General features: G+C 40.7%; 1 protein-coding gene across 13 annotated transcripts in view; it reads right to left on the reverse strand.

Annotated features, from left to right (window-relative positions):
• The window catches only part of LOC121951210 (receptor-type tyrosine-protein phosphatase mu-like), a 197,850-nt gene that overhangs the window by 18,507 nt on the left and 159,428 nt on the right, over positions 1-19,915 (reverse strand). For all 13 annotated transcript variants that reach the window (XM_042497451.1, XM_042497462.1, XM_042497460.1 and 10 more), the window contains 4 exons: positions 19,501-19,577; positions 12,209-12,245; positions 3,109-3,206; positions 749-865 (listed from right to left, as the gene is read on the reverse strand). In XM_042497451.1, coding sequence (XP_042353385.1) covers positions 749-865; positions 3,109-3,206; positions 12,209-12,245; positions 19,501-19,577 — 329 coding nt within the window. The remainder of the gene's footprint in view (positions 1-748; positions 866-3,108; positions 3,207-12,208; positions 12,246-19,500; positions 19,578-19,915) is intronic.

A 19,915-nucleotide genomic window follows, 5' to 3' on the forward strand; every position in this document is an offset into this window, starting at 1 on the left:
TATAAATGGCTCAAACTAAGGTAACAAATACACAAAAAAATGCCAAAATATCCCCCTAAATCCTACACACTGAACATTAATGTTTACTTTGTAGGTGGACTCACTGTCACACATTAACAATTATATTGTGACTGTAACTTGAATTCCTCTTTGTTCAGTAATTAATCAATATTAAACGACCCAGAGGGTCCCACTAGGAAATCATTAGTTAGATATAGTACAAGCTATCTTTCCTTAGCAATAGTATTGGAGGTTTTGCACTGCAAAATACATGATTATTCTGTTAATATTTCTTTGTTTACATGGTCTGTCATTGTCTACAACTTTATTATATAATTTTTTTATTCTGTTGCCATGCTTTTTTTGTATTTGGTGTGGGCATTTTTGCCATTTTTTCCAATACTTTTCAAATCCTTAAATGACCGTTTTAAATCTAGAAGTGTGTTTTTATATAAAATACAGAAAAACACTCATGCTAGTTGAAAAAAGTGGAATCAGAGAATTCAAACCCATATTGCTATGTCCTTGATAAGTTGTTTTAATCAAGTGAACATTTGAAACACAAGTCATTTTTTAAATCAAGTTGAAGTAGCAGAGAAACTTTTAAGAGGTGCTTATGAGCAATGCATGTAACCTAGAACTTATTCAGCCAAACTGCTCAACGGCCGAAGGTTTAGGTCGAGCACTCTGCACAAGTATAAAAGCTGTTTTGAATGTCTTTGTGGACAATAGAGATTATGAAGTGTACCTTCTCTACAGCAAAGGTCCTGATGACGTACTCTGACAGCAGCTCAGTCTCTATCAGCGTCACCTTGATGTCTCTGTAGATCTCAGTGTCATCGGGCCAGTACTTACAGCACTTCACCTGAGAGTGACAAAGGCAAGTGTTTTATAACCACATGCACACAGCACTGTATGCTAACCGCAATGCATTTACATTTGCACACACACACAATGCTTTATTCCATAACATGCTCTCTTACAAATTATTTCTGCGAGTTTGCAAGCCGTGAAGATAATCGTCACCCCGCATTTGCCATCTTATCTTTCAGTGTCTGCAGCATTTCTAAGAAGTCAAAATGAGATTTGCTTCTTATTAGTTTCAACCCCTGGTCAAGGATCTGCTGTAAATGGGAATCTTATGTATCGATGGAGAGCTCATTCTCACATTATTGCTTTTTCATTCTCACGTCGATAATGTGAAAATGAGTCTAAAGGTAGACCGTGCACACCTCTGGAACAGAGCTGAGTGGGGGGCGAGAATTGTCCACCTTAAGTTTTTAACTACCGGCGCAGAGAAATAGGACAAAACATTAAAAGAACAGCACACCACAATTGGATGAGGGAGATATAATGACAATCCAATAATGCTATGAAATAATAAACCCTCAGCTGTTTAAAACAGATTTCCCAACAGAAACCTAAAACACCCCACTGGAAATATTACTTGTATTAGGTATCATAAGAGTGCAAAATTACCCCCCCCCCCCCTTTCCCCCCCTGTTCAATTAAACTGTTGATACTGAGGGAGTATGGCTGGTAATAGAGATTGAGATCATGGAGGTATATCAGAGAATGATAATTTTTGATGAGGGATAAATGCGACATCAGCCACAACTAGATTTAATTTTCATTTCTGGAGTCTATGCGCTGATTAGGAATGAAATGAGATTTTGGTTTGTGGAGTGACACAGACAGAGGGGGGACTTTCAGGTCCCTTTCTGTGACACCCCTGATGACTAATCCCCGATGACAATCACAAATCCACCGTCCGCTTCCAGCCAGATTGAATTAGGCAAAAGCCATTACCTTATTAGATCACTCTGAATCAGGCGCCTGGTTTGGGGGGGAATTAGCCTTTGGGCTAAATTATGCCAGCATACACACAGATGTTCAGTTGCGTGGGCACACTTGTGAGCGTGTGTGCACCGAACTCATTCGCTTATATGGATAAAGTGTGCGGAAAAGATGCACACGTAGCATCACCTCATCACACATCAGCACACCACCTTCCAAAGCAAATACATCAAAGCACGGCGAGCGCCACCCCTGTGTGTGAAACCAGCGGGACACAGAGGCTGCCAGGATTTTCCCAGAGTTCATCAGCAACTGTGCCGAGCAGATGGCCCACTGTGATATGGCGGAGTGATTTTATGGGGCCCTCTGTGGAGCCACCGTCACTGTGACCAACTGTGCCTACCGCCCGCCATTGGACAAGGATCATATAACAGACGGTTTGGGGGCCGGGGCCCGCCGAGGACGGCACCGCAGCTAAGCAGGTGTGGAGAAGGTGTGGGGCGGGGCGCGCTGGGCTCAGCTACTGTAGAGGAACGGCCTAATGAGGTACCTAGAGATGGGCCCATGAATCATTATCAGCTCTGCTACATTTAAGCCCCACCAAAAAATGCACATCAGCGAAATCAAGGTGTGCCTGTGTTTAAGGGGCTTTCAGTGCAAATGTGTTTAAAATTCTTGGAGAAAATCCCCTGGCAGTCAAAGCATTACACTGTACGTTAAGACCTTCATTTTCTCTTGATTATAACCTAACCAGGAGGAACTACAGTGCGAGTTAAGTGGAACAAATTAGGACTGAAGTAGAGCTCTGTTTTTTTTCGAGGCAGACCACATGCTAAAAAAAGAGTCAAGGCTCTGCTTCCAGTTTGAGCATTATGAGCCATCCTCAGCACTCAATAACAGTCCCCTTTTGTCCAGTGGGGACAACATTAAGAGATGTTTCTGCTTAAAGGAGCCTGGTAGAAGCGGGCAGCTACAGCGGAGCATAATCTCCTGTTATGGAGCCACTCAGATGAAACAGTACTCAGTTGCCTGGATGCCTCTCCGGTAATGAAGGCCATCAATCAGTTTCTTCTCACTTCTCACTGATCAGATAGACGGAAAAAGAGCTGGCGGCACATGAGACCCATGCCTCACTAAGCCAGCACGCACACACAAACAGAAACATCTGGACAGTGATGTCCAAACCCACAAAGGCACTAAAAAAAGGATGGCTCCGTTTGTCTTCTGATACAATCAGGCTGTCAGTCGACTGGGGGCACGGTAATCTTATTTGAGAGCGGCGGTTAGAGTGAAAGTCTAATTAATACCCACCCTGCCCACTTCCACCAAGTTGGTCACCATGACGATAGCAGCCGTGTTCTCCTGCCAGACCATCCTCCAAAAGTCGAAGACCGTCTCCTGCATGGGGCCTTAGAGAGCGAGAGAGAGAGGTTATTATAGCGTTTTTGAGTTAGTAAATTACATGAACAGTCACTTTATTACACCGTCTATTGATCCTGGTCCCGTTTTATAGAGCTCTTTGCAACTGATGCAACAAAAATCCAGTAAGTCCCTCTTGACCCTCAAAAAATCATTTTTTACTACAGGCCGCTTTTCTCGAAAATGGCCACCATGACTGTAAAGATGAGAGTCTAATCCATCAATACATACACTATATGGCCAAAAGTATGTGGATGCCCAAACAAAGTACATGAACATTAGAGCCATATACGATCTAATTCCAAAACCATAGAGCAGCTTGAGCCTCCACTGCACAGGAAAGACTTTTCACAAAGATTGTGAAACCTGGCTGCGAATATTTGCTCCCATTAAAGATGTGTTATGTAAGATCTGGGCATAATTTTAGTTTAAAACATTCAAAAAACGAACTAACCCTATCAAAAGCGTGTGAAGAGGTAACACCTTTGACATTATGTCCAAGATGCCGATGTATTGGACTGCAGAGATATCACTGTTAGGCAGCCAGGGACGAGCCGTCCCCTCTGTAATAACACATCCTGGCCTGAGAGGCGATAGTGAGTGACTGGAGCCTCTAATGTGCTGCGGGAGAGGATGATGAAGTTGAGCCGTCCGGAGCATTTTCAATGTAAAAATTCTACCTAAAACAACTGGGTCCTTTTTTTACCTTTAAAATGTCTTGTAACGCATTAACACCTAAAATAAAGTGTTTTTATTTTACATTTGTCCACACTGAGCCACTTCTGACAGTGCGTCACCAGTAAAAATATCTCATGATGGGGCTTGTGCATTTTCATGTCTTTATAGAAGGGTGTTTTTCCATTTTCTGTGTTTTTCCATTCATAAACATACAACATCTTCAACATAACCGGTTCTGCTCGTGAATCTAAAGACTGCTTGGAAGCATAGGCATAAGGGGACGGGTCCTTTTTTTTCTTTTTCACTCGTCGCAGTGATTGGCACATCTGGGTGGTGCCGTCAAAAGTGCGTTAGTAATGAGGTCACCAACTTCAGTTTGGGTGATTACGTTCCAGTTTGTCCTGAAGGTGGTGGATGGGGTGGAGGTCTGGACTCAGTGCAGACCAGTCAGGATAGCGAAGCAATGACCCGTGTTACTCTGCTCTCTGATTGGCTTACCTTGATGTAATAATAATAATAATAATAATAATAATAATAATAATAATAATAATAACAACAATAATAATAATAATAACTTGAAACTTAACTTAAAAACAGAGCTTACAAAGTGCTTTGAAAAACAAAGCAAAGCAGAAATGGGATACACAACAGCAATATGACAACAGAAAGCCAAAAAGTCCAATTGAATTAAAGCTAGACAAAACTAAGGTAGAGTTAGGATAAAATTTAAACCAGAGGACAAATAATCAATGATGCAAGCCATAAAGCCAATATAAAATAATACAAAGAAATAGATCAAAAACAACTGAAGCAATAAAAGCTATAAAACCACAAAAAAAGGAAATAAAACATCAATTAAAAAGGTTAAATAAATTAAAAATGAATAAAAAGATGACATCACGTAAAATTAAGTCTGTAAAAATCAGTTTTTAGAAGTGATTAAAAAGAAGTCTTGTGTACGTATATGCTGTAGTGATACGTTTATTTTATCCTAACCTCACGCTAATAACGCTTCTCCCTCCGTCTTCAGAGGCAGACAGAGAAGCAGATCAAGTTACACATAATATACACACAGGGGATTTAGAGGTATTACAGTGCTACAGTAACAATGCAGTATACAGAGCATTTTCCCTTCATTTTCACTCCTCGTTTCGAGCATTGAAAAACACGTCAAACCAGATTTATTTATAGGGCTTCCAACAACAGATTCATAGCAAAGTGCTTACTCTACAGCAGAGGGCTTAAATACAGGTGAAAACAAGACGGTACAAATATATCACAAATTTAAAGATCAGGCTAAAGCGTTTGTGTGTGTGTGTGTGTGTGTGTGTGTGTGTACATGTGTGTGTATGTGTGTTTGGAAAGCTCAAAGTAATTACCACTACACCTCATCTGATCAACAGTAACCTTTCCACCAAACCTGACCCTAACGTGTCTGCTGAACATCAAAATAAATGAGCAGCGAGCCATTGAACACCTCCAATATTTAAAACTTCACTGAGCAATAATTGTGGATTGATAGGATTTTAATTATTATTCTGGTTAATTAAAATTATTAATATTAGTTTTAATCAAGCACCAAGTGGAAAAAAAAAATTACTTCTGACAAATTAATTAGTGAATGCAAATCTCTGCAGTTGTGCATTCTCCTGCGCTGGCCCAAATTACCTGGAGACATGACAAATTATGCAGACACACACGCAGAGACACAGGCTAAGACATGGCACAGACACAAACTATTAGGATTTCTCTTCCTTGTCATTTATGTGGTAAATAAATTAAATAACCTTTAGGCTCTTGGAACCTGTTAAAATACAAGTCACGTAAAACAGCTGAGTTAATTCTGTTGGTTTTTGGCTGACGACGTTTGGTCAGTCTCCAACTTTTGACGTGAAATTTAACAATGAGCTTGTCGGTGGCAAAATATTTACATTTTAACACTGTGTTTTCAAGAATTTTTCGAGTATTTCTGCTTCTGTGTGGACAGAACTGCACCAGGATTGTTGTATTCACAATATTTGGGACACATCTTAACCACGCAGTAAGAAGAACAGCTGCATAGTAAATAAATTTAGTGTGAAATATTACGGAAATCTGAATTACCACTGCAGCAAACCAAAGCACCCAACTATTCACTAAGGGGGGGTGCCTGGTTGGATAGTGGATAGAGCGGGCACCCCATGTAGGCTGTGGCAGTGGCTGCGGGTTCGATTCTGGCCTTGGCCCTTTGCTTCATGTCACCCCTCCTCTGCCCCCCCCTCCCCTTTGGTTGTGAAAAACGAACCCTTTATTGTGGATTTTTCACATAAGAAAGTGCCACTATTCTCCGTTACAGTCTTTTCCCAGGCTGCAATGATGGTGCAGAAACACCAATGGATGTATAAAGTGACCTGGATACACCATTGAAGGCAGAACCCTGTTCATTCCTATGAAAATTCCTCAGTTGATGGGAAAAACGTTTATTTGCCAAGTATAAAAATTACTGGCATGATTTGTGCACGATTTCCCTGCAGAGCAACAACACCAGGAACTTCCGGTTTGGTGCTCCACAAACTTCATTGGGGATAAAATTATTTAATCTTGCGGCTCTTACAGGTTTTCCAAATGTTACTGGACAGAATGGATCAAAGCCTGATAATGCAAACGAGTCCATTTGCAGGACTTTTGGTCACTACGAAAACTGGCTTTAAAACCTGGCGCACTTTCTAGACAGGCACTAAAATGCAGTGATTTAGAAAGTGGGTAAATACTGTTGTTCCAGCACGGGCTGTACAAAAAACTAAAGGTTTTATCAAACATTTAAGTATGTAAACACTTTCTCCAAGAAACCATGATACAACCTGTAAACAAGTGTGATATTTCCTTTTTAAGGTTTTAGGGGCATAGCTAAGCTGTTAAAACACAACCGAGCTGGCGACCTCTGGAGCTTGTCATTCTCCGCTCTCTCCCTTGAGTTCCTGTCTATATCTTTTATTAAATAAAACCATTGAATTAAGGCAGAAATGCCCTGAAAAATAAAAATAAGTGATGTTGCATATAGGAAGACGCTATCAGACACCAGCCGCAGCAGCTCTATCATCCTTTCTAATGATGTAGTGTTTGTGGTCCTTATGGGCTTACATCTCCTGCAACAACATAATTTCCCTCAGGACATCAACAAAGTGCCATCACCGTTTTAATCACTTGATTGATCAAGCCATGTTTGATTTGCTCTCCGTGGCACCTACAGTCTATCCTCCAACTGCGCTCAAGCACAGCCTCGCGTGACATCGTTTAAACCACTTCAGTTTCTCACAAACTGCAAATAAATTCAGGAGACTTTCTGCGTAAAAATAAAAAAAGATAAATGATTCAAAATGAACCATCATCTCAACAATCATGAGCCTGCTGCCAGCTTGTTCATGTGTCTCTTTTTTTGGAAAACTAGAACATTTTGCATAGTGTGTTTTTTTTTTTTTTTAAAAAAGAGAGAATTGAACTTCTGCTGACTTATTTCCATCCCAATTGGATTTGTAGAAATTTGGAACAAAGCTACTCAGTCTCTTCCATTTTTATTCCCACACTTCCTCTGCTATGCATGAGGTGGTTCGTCTCGATTGTAACTGTAGGACCTCAATCTCCAATCCCAGTCACTTCCAGTCTCTCCAATAACTACCCAACCTGATTGAACCACCCACTCGGCTGCCTCCTACACTCGTCCCCGAGGGAGGATACACACTGCTGAGAAGTTTCGTAGAGGGAGACTGAGAAGCAGGACAGCTGGTGTGTAGGACTTCAGTAACACAATAACATTCGGCATTTTATGGTAAATCATCCAATAGGAGGCCCCTGCCAAGCTTCAGCGAGCCAATTTATGTTTCCATATAATGGAGAGATGGAGAAAAGGTGAGGAGGAGACGCTGAACTTGATGACAGCCATAAGGAAGTGAGTATGGCTCTTAATGAATAGCTGGATAAGAACGATCAGATGTCACACAACGTGACAGCTTTCACATTAAAGTGGCGGAAAGATTCAAGAGTTTTGGTAAGAGAGGGAAGTTGGATTTTTCAGAGGCTCGTGTTTTTACCAATCTTCACTGAAAAATAGCTTGATTTTGAATTCAGTTTGGGATCCAAAAGTTGTTGTTTCTCCTACTGCAAGTGATCAGTTACTGTGGTTAACGAGTTGAAAATAGAGCTGTTTTGCAAAATGCCACAACCGGAGGCCACAGAAAGTACACACAAGCCTTTTTTACAGAGGTGACACTATAGGGCTCCTATGAAATCCTTAATTTATGCCACCTTTGCATTTTTACGCAGAACCAAACAACAGCAGCATCGTGTAGCACCAGTGTGTGATTTTAGACAGCATGCCGGCATTGTGGAAACAAAAGTGGAGCGACTGATGTGACACTTAACACAACAGGCTCTAATGTGACATAAAACAAACCTTTAAGCAGTGCTTTCTAAACAATAACAATAGCATAACACGGGAGTAACAATTGTTTACTGTCCCTGTTATATGGCGGCTGAACTGGTCCTCTGCTCAGAGGGTAAGAAGCTCCTGAATCTCATTGTTTTCCCAATTTGTGGGCATTTTCAGCTGCAGTTGTTCTTTTTTGAACTGCTGCTAGCTGCTTTTTCAAATCTCCTGCGGTGGCACGCATAACATGCTGTCAGAATATCCCACCAATTATCCCATCCTGTCCCTTTTACACAAACCTTAATTTGGCGCTGTTACTAACTCTATTGCCGGCTCAAAGGTGAGACAACTGTGTCGCCCTATTCCGTGGTCGTACCTTTTATTCAAAACAGCAAGGTGGCATAAATGCTAAAATACTGAACAGTCAGTGTAAAAGAGACTACAGTTATGCAACGTCAATCGTAATCGCCTGACGCCAGCAGCTGCATCAGCACTAAGGGACAGCTACGTTTGATGGAGTTATCATTACGTAAACACCAATAGCAGCAACATTTATGTAGGAGCTTTTGATATTTTGGTACTAATAGGTCAGGATCTGAAACCAACTTAATACTACTGAACTTTATTTATTTATTGACTATTTATATATACATTCTAGTCTGTTTTATTGTTTTACTAGATGGTATATTGTTTCATCATTTTTAACATTTTAACTATCATTTGTGCTGTTATCCTTTAATTGACCTTTTTTATCTACTACTTAGAGTATCTTATTTATTTATTTACTTATTAATATTAAATTTATTTGTTTTTATCTTTTCATCTATAGGTTTTTTCCTGCCTCTGGTGTTTCCTTACTTATGGTAGCGTTTCCTCAGTTCCTGCATTTAATGAGTACTCTTATTTTAGTTCTTTAATTAATCACAAAGCTTGCTTTTTTAACCAGTGTACATATGTGTGTGTGTGCATGTGTGTGTGTTGGGGGGCTGGGGTATTTCTTATATTTATTTTATTGTGTTAAGAACTTTGTGTTACAGTTTTGCTTATATGAAAAGTGCTATACAAATACAAAATAAAATACCGCTTATGGTGGACATAAGGACGGATGGTTGGGTGGACAAAGTGACATGAGAGATTTGTAGATTAAGATTTTAAGGACGCCTAAAATACGAGTCTTGATAAAGAGCCTCATTTGAGGGAATGTTTACAGCCTTAAAGGTTTTAGCCACAGGTGAGGAGACAAATTGGGTTGAGTGCTAATTTGAAGAGCTACAAGGTGAGAGCAGTGTTTTAGTACGCTGAGCGCAGAGCTTAGTTGAAGAAGTTTGGAGCAGGCACTTCACAGAGGAAGAACACCGGCAGAAGCCTCACTTCCAGCTGTCAGAGAGCTAACGCTGCTGCAGCCGACGCTGTGTTTTGGGACTATAGGCCTGTTCCTCCTCAGAAGAGAGGAGTGTGACAGCTGTAGAAATCCCCCAGCCAGGTACGCCGCAAAACTCCTGTTCCAACGTGAGCGCATACACACTTACAGACAAACAGCGGCGCTCCCGTCTTGCCCATTAATATTACATTCGGCAGACTTTGGAATAATGTACACTCACTTATCATTGATTTGCTCTCTCTCTCTCTCTTTCTATCTCCCACCACCACCCCACCCCCGCTGGGCTTTGAGATGTTAACCTGTAAATAATAAAACTTTTGCGCTGCTGGTGACATTTGGTGCTTGTGAAGGAGGGGAGAGAAGAGCGGAGAAGACCAGAGGGGGAAAGCTTGATGAAATTGAACCCTTTCCCACGTCATGAATATTTTCCACATCACCAGGAGGATGCAGGGACTTATCAGAGCTGTTTTGCACCCTGGCTTCAGTGTAATTCAGTCTCTTCCAGGAGGAAGCTCGTGTCTGATCGGTATTTAAACGATCCGCAGGACATAAAAATGGACAGAGGCGAGGCGGCGAACTGGGAGGGCTGAGCTGCATGCACACGCTCAATCTGCTAAGTAGGTGCAGTTGGTGAATTACTGAGTTGTTGTAGTGCTGCAGCAAAAAAAAGGAAAAAAAGCCCTGGATGAGAGAATGACCTACATAATGAGGAGCGGAGCTTGGGTGATGAGGCTTTTATGGAGTGACAGCTGTTCTACCTGCCGTTGTCACCTTGACAGAGCAAAGGGACTCATCAATAAACCCCAAACTAATGAGTGTCATTGTAGTTTATGGCATAAGAGAACGGGGACAACGTTATCCCACACGTCTGCCATATTAAGCACATCCTCAGCCGCCCCCACAACCAATTTATGACAAAGATTTTTTAGCTTATCCAGCAGTATTGCGAGTATCATCATTTTCTGAGCTGGTCCCAGTGGACCCTGAGTGGAAGTGTCACTCACTGAAAAACTTTACTGGGGGAGAGAAGAGACTACTTCCTCATTTTCAGCAACTGTGCCAATGCCCAGGTGCTCTTTTCAGGTGCTACAGTATGCAGTTTGTCTGACTGAGAGAGACACGTCTGTGTCTGGCTTTCCTATCATCTTGGGCTGCTCTTTGCCTCAGTGTCAGCAGACTGAGCCTTCCTTCCTGTCAGTCTGCCGGAGCTGATGATGAATTATAAAAGGGCCTGCTCTCCCTGAGAATACAGATGTTTCCACGCACACACACACACACACACACACACACACACATGCACCCGCACGCACGCACACACACATCTCCCCTCTTTGGATGACTCTACATTGTGCTTGCGATACCATCGTTGGAAAATGAGGACTTATTATGCAAGCTCAATGAGAAAACAGGGGCTAATTAATTTGAATGGAAGCACGTTTGGCTTCTTGAGCTTTTCATCTTAGAGAGGGCTTCTCTGACTGCTGATCTCCATATGCATATTTTTTATTTTGAATGAAATGCTCTTAATGACTATAAGACAATTATGGAAGTCAAAATAATCCAGTTGAAATTCTGTCGGAGGTGAACGCGGCTGTTAAAGTGGCCTGTTTTTGTGAACCGGAGCCCCGCAGGAGAGAGGCGACACTTGACAGACGGCTCAGTTTGGAGCGTTTGACTCTGTGGTCAGCGTACAGCAGGTGCTGTGCATACAGGCAGACAGACAAACGGAGCAGGCGCTGCCTGATTGGTATGCCATCTCTTTCTGAAGTAAGAGCAAACAGAGGGCTGTTTTTAATTGAGACACTGAGGAAGAGAGGCAATGCACTAATAAACAGGTAATTATGCAACTCCCAGCTCCGCCAAAGCAGATTGTGAATCCATTAAGGCCTCTTCGCAAAAACGCCTAATTTTTTTTCTCTCTCCCTCCACTGACTTTTTTTTTCCCCTCCAAAGTGGTGCGCAAAATCCCCATGCACGCAGCCCTGTTGTGTGGGAGTGAGGCTCTTGACGCAAAATTCATAACAATTAACCATCAATCAGACTTAACCTCTGGGGTCACGGTAAGTGCTCCTCGCCCTGTGAATCTGCCGGCCAGATTAACACAGTGACAAAATGTGCCTGTACATGTCGGCTAATCCATTTATTTATTCAGCTTTCTCCCAGACTGCCTGATTAATCGCTCCCACACCACCAATGGAAGGAAAGAGGGATGAGACGGCGAGAGAAAGTGTGCTGTTCTGCTCGCTCAGAGGTCCGTAAGTGTGTGTGTGTGTGTGTGTGTGTGTGTGTGTGTTTCTGTGCACTGAGCAGTACCAGATTCCCCGAACACACACTTGACTGAGCATCAAAGAGGAGTTTACAAGAGCGTATGTAAACAACGATGGGGATGTTCGGAGAGATATTCGCCAAACACCTGCACACATCCACCACCCCCAAAACAAACAGACAGCCTTAAATTCTCGCCGCCCACTCATTTCAACCAAGAATGCCTTGCAATTTCTTTCTTTTTTTAAAGAAAGTTTTATTCTTACCTTGAGTGGCGATGTAGTGATTTGGCCTGTGGTAGCCCTAAAAAGAGAAAAAAGCGAGAGAAGAGTCACTTCACTTTCTTCCTACTTATAAAAGACCAGCTGTCTTAAGGCCTCAGAAAACACTCATTGTCTTTGATATTTAGTCTGAAAATGCAGGTTGACCTTTGCACGCACATTTCTACATCATAAACTTACAAGCAATACACTTTAATTATTTCTCTTCCTCAAGTGTGGTTGTATGAGTTACAGCGATTTGAAATGACTGAACACAGGAGCTGCTGGTCTATCGCCGCCTCCATCAGTTATTTTGTTTGTATTATTGTGTGACTTTTCTTGTGTTGCTTTTAGATTCCTCTCACAAGTCTTTAAACCTTTGAACCCTGAACAAATTGATATTTTTTCAGAAACATGGAAATAGGCAATACATTTTTCATAAATTGCAAGAAATCAGTAGATTTAGAAAATTGATTTTTAAAAAGCTGGAGAAAAATTATTAGGGGAAAAAAGAAAGATGTAATGATATATATACAGTATATATCATATATATATATTATTTTCAGGAAATGGCCTTGTACTTTTTTGCGAACTTCTTGCAAATGTTTGGGTCATTTCTCTTTCATTGCTCATTGCCTTATGCCATGTTTTTGAAGGAAATCAAGCCAATTTTTCAATGTTCACAGGTTTCAAAGGGTTAAAAGGGCAAGTTTGTATTCACTAAGGTAAGATTCAATAAAGTCACATAATAACTCAAACTATCTAACTGATCGAAGCAACGGTAGACCAGCAGCTTCTGTGTTCAGTGAGTTAAAATTACTGTTTTTCTCAATGGAGTTTACTGGCTTTGACGAGAGCATAGACGGAGAATTTAAGCTATTATTGGCTTTCCTGTTGAAAAAAAGACTGTCTGAAAAAAAGATAAAGCAGTGAAAACACTCTTAAAATCAGGTACACAAGCTGATTTTGATTTTTTTTAGGTTGGACGTGTTTCTGCTGACCCTCATCCACAGCAGTACATTGCTTAGCTTCTGTGTCAGACTCCGGCCTGCTTCTCCAAACTGAGTGACTGTCATCTACTGTTTGTAATACACTGACTATGGATAAAACCCCACTTCAAAAAAAAAAACCCACAACTGTCCCTTTAAGAGTAAATGTGTGAGATTTTTGTGTGAAAACACTGTACACAGTCAGGCTGCCAGCTGTTTGCTACTGTACGCACATTCAGCTCTTTGTTTCAACGTCTGACTGGAAAACGCTGGTGATGGATGCAGCCGGATACGAGATGCATAAACACTCTCCATCACACACTCTACATGCAGCACACCTCTGGAGTAAGCAGCCAAAGTGTTGATAATCCCCAAGATACAACTAACAGCACTGATCTTCACAATAGGCCCCTAGTCTCACGGATTACTCTAATCCCTTCAAGTTTTATTTGTCCAATTCCTTGTCTCCTCTCTGGAGATATGAGGCAGGAAACAAAACATTAGGACTTAAAGGCTCTTCCCCGGCCCTGCCTCCTCTTGATTGTCTTCCCCCCTCTCCCCCTCTCCACCCACCCCTGCTGCTCTGCTTATCTCACTCATATTCAATTTAACTTGGACTGTGATTAACGCTCCTCCAATGAAGGGAGAAACACACAAAGGATATTTTCCTCACTCTCTCTCATCCACAGGGCTCTTTCAGCTCATTCAACTGTCCTCCATTTTTAATGACTTCTTTATCTCTGGACTGAGGAGGAGATTTGTTTGTGCTTTCATGTAAGTTCTGTCAAGTAAAGTGGAGGCCCAGTACGCCGTCGGATTAGAGGGGGAGAGACAGGAAGAAAGCAGGGCCCTGACAGTGACTGTCAGGTGAGTAGAGCTTACTATAAATGGACTCGCCGTTTTTGGACGCTTGTTACATTAGAGCGTGTCTTCGTGATCAACAGAAAGAGATGAATGCACGAATGTCCGTGTTGAAATTATTAATTGAACAGGCTTTGTTTCCAGGGATGTGTAAATTACTAAAGGGGAATTAAATATGTGTTATGCTCTTTGTGTCTTGCTGCATTGCTGATATTACAATGATCATTTACATTAATTCTTTCCAGTAACAACGGGCTGTAGAATGTCTAAAATATGCAGCATGAAATGTTTTTGCCTGTGGGCACGAATTTGTAATTTCAGCTTGAATATCATTATTTTGCCCACTTTTGCAAATCTGGGGTACCAACCTGATCACCTACAATACAAAATACATTTAGAAACAACTTATTTACTTTGACAAATGCAATTTAGAGAAAACATAGAGAGTAAATCCTGCTTCTGTTCACTGGCGAAGTGTAACATCTTTATATTAAACAAAACCCACAGGGAACTGCAAAGCAGGATCGCTAAAAGGGCAAAGTAAGAAACTGCCCTGAGGCCTCAGACCCTGAGGGGCCCCCAAAAGCTCCAAATTTATTGGGTGTCAGTAGTTTTGTGATAATTTATGGCAATAAGTTGTGATTATGCACAACTAATGCGCTATATAAGTAATTATGGTCCTTCTTTCTGCAATTCTCCACTGCATAGACTAAGGTGAACCAGGGTAACAATAGTGCCATCTTTTACAAGCTTTACATGTAGTAAGGTTTAAAGTGTGTGGTAAAACTTCTGTTGTACAACCAATATTGTCATTTTGCTTTTAAATAATTTCAATAATAAAAAAATAATGTATAATAATAAAAACAGTAACGATAATAATAATAATAATAATAATAATAATAATAATAAAATAACTATTATTTAAAACCACAACATAGTAATAATAATAATAATAATAATAATAATAATAATAATATAATAATAATAATAGGAAGTAGTATTAGTAGTGTCATTATTAGATCTGATGGTCTTATTTCCTTTTCAATCTAATTGTTAAGGGTCCAATCCAAACCTCTGTATGACTTTGCATACCCTTAAATTGTTGAAGGACTTAAGGGGTTAAGAAGTGCCAGTTTTAAGAGGCCATTTAAAGGGGAACACCACATAAATTAAATATTCCAATATGTTATTTCCACAATTAGCCTGCATCAATATTTGAGAATATGAGCTACTCTCCCTCAAAGCCAGAAACCAGCGTAAGTCATCAGAACATCGTCCCGGCTGCTTTCACTGTCATCTTTATATCTCTCTACATTTGAATTTCAGCACTCAATTTTTTGGATAATGGAAGTGGTTTTTTTTTTTGTGTTTACTAATAATTTTGGATGGCTTTAGACCATACTAACATTATACATTAAATCTGAAGTAGGTGTTATTCCCCTTTAAACAGTGAGTAGCATCATTTTCATGTAAAGTCAGAATATAGTACTTTGTACTTTGGCCATATTTAAAGATATTTTAACTTTTTGCAAAATATTCCCAATTGGCTGCTCAATACATAACGACACACTAATATAGACTTACGCTTAAATTTCAAAACAATATTGGGGAGCCCTGTTGCTCAGGCAGAACCAAAACTTTTGATTTGTGAATGGTGTGCAAGTTACCACAAACAGCAGGTTGTCGAAACATGCTTAACATGACCATAAAAACAAGAACAATGCTTGAATTGTCAGGACAAACTGACATTTTGCATCATCAGTGAAGGGTTTGGTTAGTACAAACAAAACTGCCAACACCTTTTTTTTCCTATATTAATAAAAAATGCTTGTAAAAATGAGTTGTATATATGAGTGTAATCATTAGGAGAGGAGGCCAGGGGCACCTGAGTGGCTTGATCTCTGTGCACATGATGAACTCCACAGTGTATCACTCCATTATTTTAGTATACAGTGCACAACATCAGCAAACCTCTTTGTGCCCTGTGTGCACACAAATGCTACTCAGCAGACAAAAGGCCATTACACTATGTTTCCTTGCCTCCTAAATGCTTATGAAAATACTCAATCAGCTGCAGAGAAAAGAAACATACCCCACTGGCTCTGCTTACTCGTACATGACTCGAAATAATCGGCAGTATAATAGAGTACAATAACAAACACTGTGGGAAATGTTCTACACATAAGAGTTTATTGGGCAGGACAGGCTTCTAGATGGGTTAAAAAGCTTTCTGAAGAGCAAAAACATCATTACCCATCTGCCTGCATTTCGACTAAGTACTTTTTCAATGAAGCTGGCAGAGCAGTGGAAATCCTTTTCAATCAGAGCCCTCTTTAATATGCGTGTATTCTTATCTTATAATGGGGCCCTCTCTATTGTGAGAGTCTTCTCTGCAGCGCCCCTTTTTGCAGCATAATGGGCCATAAACTGAATAGTGGGAAAGGTAAATAATTTAAGCCCCCCGCATTTGCCGTGGCACACCTTGCATTATGAATTTATGTTTGAAGGCGTAACAAGAGATTACAAATTACCACATTAGGGGGGGGGGGGGATGGGAGTGAGGAGACGAGTTCTCTCCTGAGCCGAAAAAGCACTTAGAGAGTCAGGTACATCACCAGGCCATTACACATGGAGCGGAAGCACCTGCTCACAGAGGCCAATGAGCTGCTGTGATTGGACACATCCGGATACTGACACGACTATCAACAGCAAATCAGGTCAGATCAGACCAGGTTCTATATTGTGTGAGCTAAGTGGGTTATATCTGTTTCAAACGGGTTGCATGTCGCACGCTACTTTTTAATGACTTTTACTTACTGTAAATGTAACGCTAAGTCGCTCGAGTGCATGTAAGTGCAGGGCTGCGAGCATTCGCCTGTGGTAAGACGTATAACAAAACCTATGTAGATAACGGCTGTCATCTTTGATTCACTATTCTGTGTGTGAGGGTTTTTCAGTGTCTGACAGAGGAGAAGGCAGCCGTCTCAAAGCGAGGCTTACAAAAAAAAAGCTTGGTAATTTCTCAAGACTGTCATCACCAGAAAATGACAGCACTGGTTGCTTGTTGAATTGCTTAAAATGGCCAGATGGGACAATGACAGGATTGTGAAAATGTTGACCGTCACCTTGCAGAAGTAGAGGCCGCAGTTGTCTGAGTTTGTTATCATGCTACAAAACATCTGAAGGTGTAGACGCACCAGGCCAGTTTTGGGCTGCACAGCATCTGCGGCTTTGCTACAATTATTTACCTCTGTTGTGCTCTGTGCAATGGTGTCTGTTGATGAAACATCTGAAGAGCTGATTTGGCGAAAAAAAACGGCATGTTTGGTTGCCAAATTTAAGTGAAGAGGAGATTAACGACAATGAGGAAAGCGAGCAAACGACTGAAGTCAAGAGGCCCCACACAGGAGCCTCTTCTCCCAAGGTGTCGACAGATATCACACATTTAAATTTATTGTTTTTTAAAACCTTTCTGAGCGCATTTTTAACTAAATTAAAGATTGATTTTTGGACAAATCATCCTCTAATTCAAGCATTACAAGTAAAAAGGTAAATGATGTATATGTCTAAATATATGGTTTCTGGCTGAGGTTGGTTATGTGTATGAGTGAGTGTGAGTTGGGTTAATCTACATTTTACTAACAAGTAGGGAAACAACAAGTATAGGTTTAAAGATTTGTAACATCAGAAATGTGGACTTTTATGCAAGAGACTCGTGAAAAAATGAAATTTAAAGTTGGATAAATGAAATTAAATCAAATATTTGTGGCAATTAAAGTCTTACAAATTATAATTCAAGACTATATAATGACTTTTAAGGGAAAATATTAATACAATTTAATTTAAGACCTTTTAAGGCTTTTTAAGGGCCTGCTGAAACCCTGTTTATATTGTACATCTTCGTGGTGTGCTCAAGTGCAACTTTCTGGCTGAGACACAGACGATGTGAGGCGACGTAACAGTCGGTCCGTGCCAACGCTATTTTTTTTTTCATAGCGTCAGTTTGGTGTGTCAGGGCCTTTAGGTAGGAGATCGATGTGGACGGTTGACAGATGACTGATGGTTTCTAGAGTAAGTACACTTCAACATGCGTTGACCATAACCATGTTTCACTAAAGCAAATAGTTAGAGATCGCAAATTCGACACTTTGAAATGTTTCAATACTTTTAAACCATTGCTTTGAAACGTTTTAAAACCTGTTCACTCTACATTGGCATCTGCTGGTAGAAGCTTGCATTGGACTCATTTATCATTGTTTTTGTTGTAAGTTCCCTTTTCCCAGCCCAAAAGCCTGTATAGCTATAATATAGTTATATGTATCTATATAAATCTATAAATATATATATGTGTGTATATCTACTTATATATAATATATTATAATATATTATATGTATGTATTTGTCAGTCTATCTGTCTTTCTATCTATCAATCTACCAACAACTCAGCTCAATTCGCACAAATCTCCCTCTACTTCCTCGCTACAACACAACACCTCAAACGCTCGCATTTCCTGCGGTCTTTTAAAACTCTCTGCCCGGGTTTTGTACATGAATCTATTATAAATAGGTTTAGTACTGATCACGTGACATTTCGAAACCTGTCTCGAGCTACGTGCCGAAGCCGGAAGTGACGAAACGTTTCGAAACAGTTCAATCTTGGGTGTCGAATTTGCCATCGCTACAAATAGTTGCCTCAACTTAGTCAACCCTTGACTATGAAGTGTGTGAACAAATCAGAATATTTTTAGTCCTTTTTGTGTCAGCAATATTGTCTGTTACGGAAAGCAAAGACAAATGACCTACTTGTACATTTAAGAATAAAAACTGTAGAATTGTTTACTTGATAGATTTAAGACAAATATATTTTCATGTAAATAAAGCAACGGAGGAGTTATGTAGTAATAGAAATCTTTTGACTTATTTAATGCTTATTTCTTTATTTTTTCTTCTCTTTGTGCTGTTCAGAGCACCGTATTGTACTCTTTGTTGAACTTGTTTTTTTCTCTCGACTTTTTCTCCATCTTTACAACTTCACTAACTAATCATCCATGAAACTCTACTTTTTCTTCTCATTTTTTGGTTTTCACAATGTGTTCGTGCTGTTGTTCAAAGCAAAGTCCAAAACTATAACCTCAGTTTCCCCCGTGTGCTGGTTTGCCTTTTTTCTCTCCCAGCGCTGTCAGCCTCTGATCTTCATTCCTCTTAATATATCCAATGAATAGAGTGATACAGCAGCCCTCTAAAGTTGAATAAAAAGGCACTGTGTGTGTATGTGTGTGTGACTGTTTCTGTCTGTATGTATCTGTGTGCATGTGATGGGCAGGCAGTAGGGGCCGCTTTGTCCCTCAGCCCAACCCGACCGCGACGGTGGCACCAGCGCCCTCTCTCTCCCCGAGAGGAAGCGCAGTGACCTTTGCGTTGGTGGCGCTGGCTTGTGTGTGTACTTACATCAACGTAATTTGCATTAATGTAATCGGAGCTCTGTTCCCCCTCCAGGGCCTGCAGCCTGACACGGGAGTGATCATCTGGAAGAGAGGCGGAGAGGAAGAAACCAGCGTTGAATTAATCATATTAACGAGGGCATCAGGAGAAGAAAGGCGGGAGAGGGACAGAGAGACAACAGAGGAGCAGAGAGGGCTGATGGAGGAGTGATCAGACGGGCATCATGCTGTGGCACAAATGAAATTAGAGTTGTAGAAATGCAACATGGCTGATTAATGGCCACTGTCATGTGACTAAGCCTGGATGACAAAAACAACAGGCCTCATTCACTAATGTGTGCATAGATATATTCTTAGGTTGCACACAAAATAAGAGTGCTAGCAAACTAAATGTCAGATTCATGACATGTACGCACCGCCCA

The sequence above is a fragment of the Plectropomus leopardus genome, chromosome 12 (assembly GCF_008729295.1).
Source record: "Plectropomus leopardus isolate mb chromosome 12, YSFRI_Pleo_2.0, whole genome shotgun sequence".
NCBI classification, from domain to species: Eukaryota; Metazoa; Chordata; class Actinopteri; order Perciformes; family Serranidae; genus Plectropomus; species Plectropomus leopardus.